This window comes from Rhopalosiphum maidis, chromosome 3, assembly GCF_003676215.2.
Source record: "Rhopalosiphum maidis isolate BTI-1 chromosome 3, ASM367621v3, whole genome shotgun sequence".
NCBI classification, from domain to species: Eukaryota; Metazoa; Arthropoda; class Insecta; order Hemiptera; family Aphididae; genus Rhopalosiphum; species Rhopalosiphum maidis.
Genome location: NC_040879.1, coordinates 4,776,358 through 4,785,968, shown reverse-complemented (window position 1 = coordinate 4,785,968; position 9,611 = coordinate 4,776,358). Strand labels below are relative to the sequence as shown.

At 28.3% G+C, this 9,611-nt stretch overlaps 1 protein-coding gene across 1 annotated transcript; it reads right to left on the bottom strand.

Moving 5' to 3' along the window:
- Positions 1 to 8,061: 8,061 nt before the first annotated feature.
- Positions 8,062 to 8,835, bottom strand: LOC113560159 (protein ALP1-like). Its single transcript, XM_026965920.1, has one exon. The coding sequence runs from the start codon at positions 8,833 to 8,835 to the stop codon at positions 8,062 to 8,064; it is 774 nt and encodes a 257-aa protein (XP_026821721.1).
- Between the last annotated feature and the right edge of the window lie 776 nt (positions 8,836 to 9,611).

Genomic DNA, 9,611 nt, shown 5'->3' with positions numbered 1-9,611 from the left:
TATTGCTACTTTAATTGATGGCCTAATATAATTTTACTATGAAAGAAGATCATTCTTGGTTGAACATTATAAGCATTTATAACTAGGTTGATTAGGTACCTAATATAAATTTATACAAACCATTTACAAGGTAAAACATTTCATAGTAAAATTTATTTTCAGGATGTATTAAACATTAAAGAAAATGATTAGAAAAGCGAAATGTTGGTATTCAAAAATTTTATTGGTTATAATATAAAGGACTTCAATTTTATAAAAGAAAATTTAAACAAAAAAGTGTTTCTTAATATTTGAATTTATTATTTAATGATATAATGATACAAGTAGTTATTACTTAGCCGATTTCTTTCATCTGCCACATCAGAACGCTCCTTTTAAGCGATGGATGATGAGGGTAAACACATATATTATCTACGTTCCACGATGAATTAAGATCGGTTTAGTAACCTATTCAAGTTATATTCAAGTTGATGAAATATTAAAAATATTTATTAATAAAATGAAAAGAAAAATGAAACTTGAGTAAATAAACATTTGTTTTTTTTTATGATTTAAATTTTTTAGTTGGTTTATATGGTGGTATGGGAGCAACGGCCTCACCGGTTACTTTTTATGTAATATCACTAATATCAGATGTGACTACAGTGCTACAGCCCCTCAACATTTTAGCGCTAGTTACGCCACTGGTTTCATGAATTGAATTTAAAAGTTATTTCATTATCATTTAATTTTATTCAACATTCATTCCAGAAAACGTTATTCGATGTTTCATACCGGCCAGGCGTCCCGCGACGGCTCATTTTTTATTTTTTTTTTGATGCTATAACCCTATTGCTTTGTGCAAATATATTAATAACGGTATCTATATCAAATAATAGTGTATTATAATTTATTAAGTATATACATTAGTACCTAACTATTATATAATGGATTATACTGATTATAGTGATTATATACGACTAAATGGCATATTATGGTCATTATGTAATATTAATATTAATAATACTATGGAATAACAATTAGAAAAAAGATTTGATTCAAACAATGTATAATATTACACAAAAAAAAATAAATATTTTTTATCGACTCAAGTCGCATTTTTTCGTCAAAAACAAAGCAACTGTCATATACACAATATACACCTATATATTTTTTGAAATTAAAATGTATCAAAATTATTTGAAAAACACTATAAGTAAAGTATACACAGCACTACATTACTATAGTCTATATATTCTATAATTAAATATTACACTTACAAGAAGTGGCGTAAACTAGGAAGTGCAAATGCAGCACTTGCACAACCACGTCTAAAATGTTGTGGTGCAAAGGTATGTTTTTGCATCACCAGAAAATCATTGAAATATATAATGATATATAAACAGGTACAAAATTGTAATTTTCTTGTATATATTAGGCATTATCAATTAAATTATTATTCTATCTATATTCTCAAGTAGTAAAATCAAAAATATGGCAAAAGTTCGGTACCTGACAAATTAGAATCAAAAATAGAATATATAAAACAAAATGACATTCAAAAATGTTTCCATTAATTATAGTCATTAAAAATATTCCGAACAATATTTACTTATACAGCAGGTTGCGAAAGATCTTTTTCTTGTCAAGAGGTTAAAAACTTACCTTAGAACGACTATGAGGCAAGAAAGGCTTAGTAGTTTAGCAGTTTAGCTACTTTGCTACTCGAAAAAAAAAATAATATTAATTTGGACCAAGTAATTAATGAATTCGATTCGGGATCTATGAAAAGAGGACGTCGTCCAATATAAAAACCTTTTTTATTAATACAGTAAAATCCCGTTACAACGAATTCCAGGAGACCGAACGGAAATTTCGTTGTAACGAAAATTCGAATAAGCTCTTTATAAGCCCTGCTTTTCGGCAGGGGACATCTATGAATTTCGTTATAACGGGATTTTTCATTATACTGGTATTCGTTGTAACGAAAATTTATCGTATTACAATAATAAAAGTTTTACTGCTAAAATAATTTAAAATGTATTTATTATTTATAGAAATATATTATAGTTTATAGGGAAGGATTTTATTTAGGAAATTGGATTATTGGTGTGTTGAAAATAATTATAAGTTGAGAATATGCCACTGCACCACCAAAAATTGGACCCAATTTACGCCACTGATAGAACTGATTAGGCACGTAGCCAGACATTTTTCCATAAGGGGGCTAATATTTTTTTGTCCTTTCTGTTTTTGTACCCGCTACCACTCCTAACATAACCACTCCTAATCACATATTATTTATAAAAATAAATACTACATTTTAACAATATAATGTATGTATTGGTAGGTTAAGTATTATATTAATATAGGTAGGTTATATTATCCAAGAATAAGTCTTCTGTTTTTATGTTTTACTGCAAATCTTCCAGTAAATTCATCTAAATCTAATAATTTTGAAATATGTTTTTCAATTGATAACAATGCCAAATTATTCGACCTACAACAAAAAAAATAAAAAAAATATTATCTCATAGGTATCTTATTTTAATTAGGTAATTGAGATGCTTAAAATTTACATAAAAAAATTCCCAGTTTAATTGTTTTTTAATGGGATAGTTTTTGGATTTATGAATGAAATATTTTATTTATATTTTGTTAGGTAATTGTATTATACATTATACCATTTTTAAAGATATGTAATAATTGTTTGAGTTTACTAGTTATATTGTTTTACATATTTAAATATTAATGTGTTACTGTACTAACCTTTCATTTGTCATAAGAGATCTCATATAATTTTTAAGCCTTCTTAAACAAGAAAATGTTCTTTCACATCCAGCACTAGAAACTGGAATAGTTATTATTATTTTTACAATTTTATGAGTTTCAATAAAAGCCAACTTGTATTTCTCTAACAGCTCCAATAATTTCATCACAGTTTTAATTTCTGTATTATTTTATAATTCATATTTTTTTATAGTGTTTGGTAATATTTTTAATTCTGACTTTAGTACATCAGTTTAGCCCCATAATGTTTGGCTAAAGGCTGAATGTATGACAAACTTAAAAAATTTTCATTACTAGGATGTAAGTATGAGACAGCACTTAAAATGTCTTTATTATCAGAAAATTGATTTTTAATTTCCAACAAAATGTTGTCAATTACTGTATAATAAAGTTTGACTTTTAAATCTATTTTAGATGTAGGTAACTCAACTTCTAATGAGTTTTGTTGTGTAAATATAAATTGTTCAAAGTGTTTCGGTATTTTTTTTATTCTTTTTACATTAGTATCTTGTGAAGGCATGGCTATGTTATTTTTACCACATATAGAAATGGTTTCAGCATATATGTTACTAAAAGTTGTATCTGTATCTTTTAACCGCATATCTTGAAGGGTTGATTCTAAAGATGATATTAAAATCAATGCATTAGCTAGTTCAGCACTTACATTTTGTAAATAATCGCTTATTCCTTTAAACATATGTAGGATATAACAGAAAATTACTAAATTTAAAATAAATTTAAAATCAATTTGATGAAGTAAACCTATAGCTTCCACAGCACGGTCTCCTCTTTCGTATGCTAATTTATTTAATAGTACAAGTAATGGACTAATTGCTTTTTTCATTGTTAAACATGCAAATATTTTGGCTGTCCATCGAGTTCACCAAATACGCTTAAGTTCAACTTTTGAAATTAATTTCATGGCATTTTGAATATCAACAAATTGAACATGAATAGAAGAACCAGAAATAAATACATATAGACTTTCAATTAAATCAAAAAACATTTTAACTCCAGATACATTTTTACAGATATCTGCAATAACCAAATTCATACGATAATTGTAACAATGCACATATAAAGCCTGTGGCACTTCTTTGCGAAATAATGCTTGCACGCCATTAAATTTATCAATCATTACATTGGCACCATCATAAATTTGTCCCACACACTTTTTTATGTCAACATTACTGATAGCAAGTATTTCTTTAATAAATGTAAATAAAGATGTAGCACATAAAGAACCAGCAGCACGGAAACCCATAAATCTCTCGTAGACAATACCATCTAGGTAATATCTCAATATTACAGACAACTGCTCAATTTTACTAATATCCTTTGTTTCGTCAACCATAATTACAAAGTATTCACATTTTTGTAATTCGTTACTGATTTTATCCCGTACCATTTGATCAAAAACTGTAAGTATTTCATTCTGCATGCTAGGGCTGGTATACTTTGAATTATTTGGAAGTGATTGCCTTTTTTGCTTAAAATCATCATTGAAATATGCCAGCAAGTGTACAAGTTCCAGAAAATTACCACGGTTGACACTGTTTTCACTTTCGTCATCCCCTCTTTGAGCAATACCTTGAACAGCAGTGAATAACAACGCTTTTCCAATACACTGAATGTATTTACGATTCTCTTTTACTAACTTTAAATGAGTTTCATTAATTAAGGTTGATACAGATATATTTTTTCTTTTTATGCTTGTGTATTCAACCAACATAACTTTACATTTTTTGTGTTCATTACTTGATTCATGTCATTTAAAACCTGAACTTTTGTCTAAAGCTTTTTCCATTGTTTAAATCCAATTGTAATAAACACAGTGTGTAAGTCATAATGCTTAAAAAAAAAAACGACAAGGAAAACATGCATCATCCATTATACTGTATTCGATCCAATTAAACATTTTGTACCATTTATCTGAGAAATGTCTCATTCTATTAGAAAACATTGTTTTTGGATAAAATACTAATATGGGTTGTTTTGGTCCATCATCCAAATGTTGAGCAAGATCTTTTGGATCTGGTGTTGTTTTTGATATTTCAAGTGTACAAGATGAAGAATCTATAGAAGCATTTATATCAACACTATCAACAAATGTAGCACAACTCACATGATCATCATTATTGTTGCTACCATTACTACTTGAGTCTTGTAGTTGTTCTTCATAATTAGAAGCCAAAAAGTTACCAAAACTATTGTTGAAATCTTCAACATCTAAAAGTAATAAGTATTAATAAATAAATGTATAAATGTTAAATATGTATGCAGATTATATGAAAGCTTGTAAATATTATTATAAAGTAAAAGTATTTGCAACTGTAACACTAACCTTTATTTATCTCTGTAGAAGTAGATGCCTCACATAATAACTTTTTGCTAATATCATCTTCATAAACTAAAACATGATTATTGGACTTTATTTATTACTTATTAAAATTATTTTTTTGTTAAGTTATTATCCAAGTCTTATATGGTTACATTACATATAATAATAATAATAACAATATAATAAATAGGCAGGTACTAATTAGTATTAATTATTAATTATATTATGATCAACAATTATTTATATATATTTTATATGTCCAGAAATATTTAGTACTACCTAAATAATTATACTTTATAAAAATAGTTTAAATGCTGAGATTACGAGTGTGCAAAGAATATAAAGCACATAAACACTATTAAATAATAATTATTCTGATAATAAAAAAAATAAAATATGACAAATTCGACAATATAATAGAATAAAATGTCTTAAAAATTTAAAAATTACGGATTAATAATAATATGTACCTATTAATGCTAGAATATGCGAACTAATAAGAAAATAAGTCTAATAATTATTAAATATAAAATGTAGGTAAATAAGACTTGGGTAGATAAAATGTATCTGGAGTGTGTATAATTATCGTACTTACCTTTCTCAGTTTTTAAGTTTTTTGGGTTATATAAAGTTGTTGAAATTGATGAGTCAAAATTTAGTCGAAGAAAATATAACCACGGGCATCGTGTAGATGGCCAATGGATTTATTGTGGTATTCAGCGAGAAACTGGAGCTTGTTATCTAATTCCCGTAGAAAAGCGAGATAAAGATACCCTTTTAACAGCAATCAATGATTGGATCTTGCTAAGGACTACAATTATCAGCGATTGTTGGAAGGTAGAGTTATAAATACATTAATACATTTAGTTTTTACCCTGGGACCTACATGAGGTAGTTTTGTATAAACAGTCGAGGGATATTTTCAATTTGCGGAGCGGAGCGACGGCGCCGAGGAGCGTAGCAACGAGTGCCGATACACGCACAGTTACTGCCGGGGGATACTGTGATTATCGAGTTATGATATTGTGTTTATTTGTTTTATTAGAAATCAATGTTTGGAAGATGAAGGATTTGTTCACCTGACGGTAAATCATTCTATTGAATTCAAAAATCCAGAAACAGGAGCACACACCAATAATGTTGAGGGAAGTGGCGTCACGCTAAGGCTTCGCTTTCCTAATACTGTCGCAAAAAACGGTTTTATGGTGGATATTTAGCAAAATATATGTTTCTTAAAAGGTGTATACTAAATATTGAATTACTGCCGGAATTGTTTAAACTTGCTAGTGAACTGTATGATCTAAAAATGGTACAAGAAAACAATTTATAGTTAAGTGAACGGACGGAAGTGACAAAGATTTAAAAAATATTAACAAAATAAAAAAAAACTTAAAAAATATTTTTGGTTTCAATTTTTTTAGTTTTTAAATAACAAGTACAATAATTAAAATCATTTTGTATATTTTCCATCTATCATAAAAAACATGTAATTTAAAAAAAATCAAAAAGTAGTTTTTTAATGTTTTTATCGTGAATATCACGTATTTTTGAAAAAATTACTGTTTTATAGTTTCTTGGGTATAACTTATTAAATAAAAATATGCGAGAATTTTTGAATTGGACTTTTGTATTCAGAGCATTAAAACACATTTTTTTTTGGGGGGGGAAATTGAAAAAAAATCGCATTTACAGTATTGTCATCTTTTGTTTTAAAAGATGCGGCAGATTCAGTAGATGCAGCCTCGGCTTGAAGCTTTTTAACTAAGGCTAAGGCTACTTCTGCTGCTTTGGTTACAGCAGCTGCACGCTTTGCGGCCGCCTAAGGCCGGCCGCACACCAAAAGAGCAAAACTGCTTAAAGCAGACTGAGGCAGCTTTATTATGACTAATTAAAAATAGAACACATGTAATTCAGTGAAACCCGCACACTGACAAGTCATAGTCAAAACAAAACATTTTTACTCTTCAGTCAATTCTAGTCATGACTAAAGGTCGATTCACACATATCAGTCACGAGACGGTTCAGTTCCGAGAATTCTGGTCAGTCTCAGTCATAGAAAATAACGTTTCGCTAAATTTAGATCGCGTCATCCACACTCATCAGTTTTCTATCCGAATCCGATCCGTCAGTATCCGTTCAGTCACAGATCCGAGAACTTTTGAATTCTCGCCAACGATATTTTTTGTTTTGACGGACGACAATTGTAGGCGAAATGGATGACGAACAGCTCATCGAATGTGTTCGACAGTACGAAATGCTGTACGACCTGTCAAATCCAAAGTATATGGACACTTCGTATAAAAACGAAATTTGGTCAAAAATTGCAGAACAATTGAAATCAGATGGTAAGTTATATTTAAATAGTTATATTTTTTTTAAAAAAAAATGTAATAAGTTATATAAGTTGCATCCTCTTCATGAAACCTATAGGCTATAATATACCTATCACAATACAATACCTATACATTTACCATTTTATTTATATTACATTATATTATTTATATTTCAATTGGTTGTATAGTATGCTATGTTACGAATAATATACGTAAACCATATTATATTATGACGACTGCGAACTGACGAACAATCTTGAATCTACGCATCGACTTATTTTAATCTACACATGGATATTTTATTAACGTTAAATTAACTGGCTATACCAAATATTCGACAAATATAAATATTGCCGATAATAAAACCCATTCAAAATATATTTAAATATAACATCAACAATACACAGTCATCACAATTAATGCAATTGTGTAAATATAAATTGTGTATTTAATTAAATGTTCTTTCTGTATGTATAATATTATTATAATAATAGTTATTTAATTTATTAAAATATAGTTGATAATAGCGCGTGACAGTAAATAAAAAACTTATATTTTATTTTTTTACAATATATCATACGTACTAAAATAATTAGATTCGATTTAATTAATTCTAAATTATCCCTTCTTGCCACGATACAGATCCAACCTCTGAATTAAAATAATCCTTGAATTTTCTCTCATATGAAAGGCATCATTTGTAGCATTACCACCTTGCATAGGTAAGTTTTCTAGTCCTTTATCATTAGGTCCATTAATGTAAGTTTCATTCCTTTCGTAATTGTAGGTGTTAGTATCGTATTTTTTAATAAAATTATGCAATACACAGGTAGCCAGTATTATGATATCTACATTTTTCGGCATAGCTTGAATCCTCCTATTGTAAATTCTAAATTTTTGAGATAATATTCCAAATGTATTTTCAACCACTCTTCTAGCACGACTTAAACGGTAATTGAAAATACGTTTAGAAACATCCAAATCTTGTCGTGGGTAAGGTCGCATTAAATATGTTTTTAAGGGGAATGCTTCATCCCCAACAATGACATATGGAACTTCAATAGATGTGCTAGGTAACTTTATACTTCGTGGTATTCGTAGTTTATCTTGCTCAATAGCTTTACCTAAATTAGAACGTGTAAAAATTCCACCATCGCTACTTTTGCCGTACGCACCAACATCAACTGCAATAAAATTGTACTTAGTATCAACAAGAGCCATTAAGACGACTGAGAACGTCTTCTTGTAATTATAGTACAACGTCCCACTATTTGGAGGAGCTTGAATGTTAACATGCTTGCCATCCAAAGCGCCTACGCAATTCGGGAAGTTCCAAATTGTATTGTAGTCATTGGCAATAAATTTCCACATATCTTCCGTTGGATTTGGCATCATTTCAGCCAACAGATTGTCACATATAATCTTACAAGTATCGTTTACAATTGCTTGTACTGTGCTATGTCCCAAACGGTAACTGAAAGAAATTGTCTGTAGAGAATCCCCCGTCGCTAAATATCTAAAAAAAATTATTAAAATTATTTAATTTAAATTAATTTAATTAATTTGGTTTCCAATAACAGTTTAAATTTATTTTATGATTTATTAAATTTATTTGTTGATGAATATTATTAAAATACCGATGCACGTACACGGAGGCACGAGAGCATTAAAAAAATAATATCTAATTTAATTATTTATATTTATAATATTATTATATTTTTATAATATTTATAAAATTGAAACTGTCACCAGATGTTTAAATATATACATTTGAAATATTTAATTTTTAGAGCATTTTAATCTAAGGTTTACATAGGTTTAGGTTAATTTAATTATAAATATACCTCGAATAATGTATACAATGATACCTACTATCATTGCATTCAAATTTAACACATACATTATAATTTATAGTAATCTATCCACTCCACACCTAGTATACAGCAGAGCAACTTTCCCGGTTTTTTTTATATATATTATTCGAATAAAATGTTGTAATTGTTATGTATCTTTTTAGTTGCTGCGTGTAAAGCAAGATGGAATAATATTAGAGACACTTACAGAAAATCATTGAAAAAAAATACAACAAAAAGTGGACAAAATGCTACTAAAAAAATAAAAAATTATAAATTTGCAGATCAATTAAGTTTCATAAACAAATATTTTGA

What these genes read in the sequence shown, in the direction of transcription:
- LOC113560159 (XM_026965920.1), bottom strand. Translation starts at nt 8,835, where the DNA reads ATGCCAAATCCAACGGAAGATATGTGGAAATTTATTGCCAATGACTAC.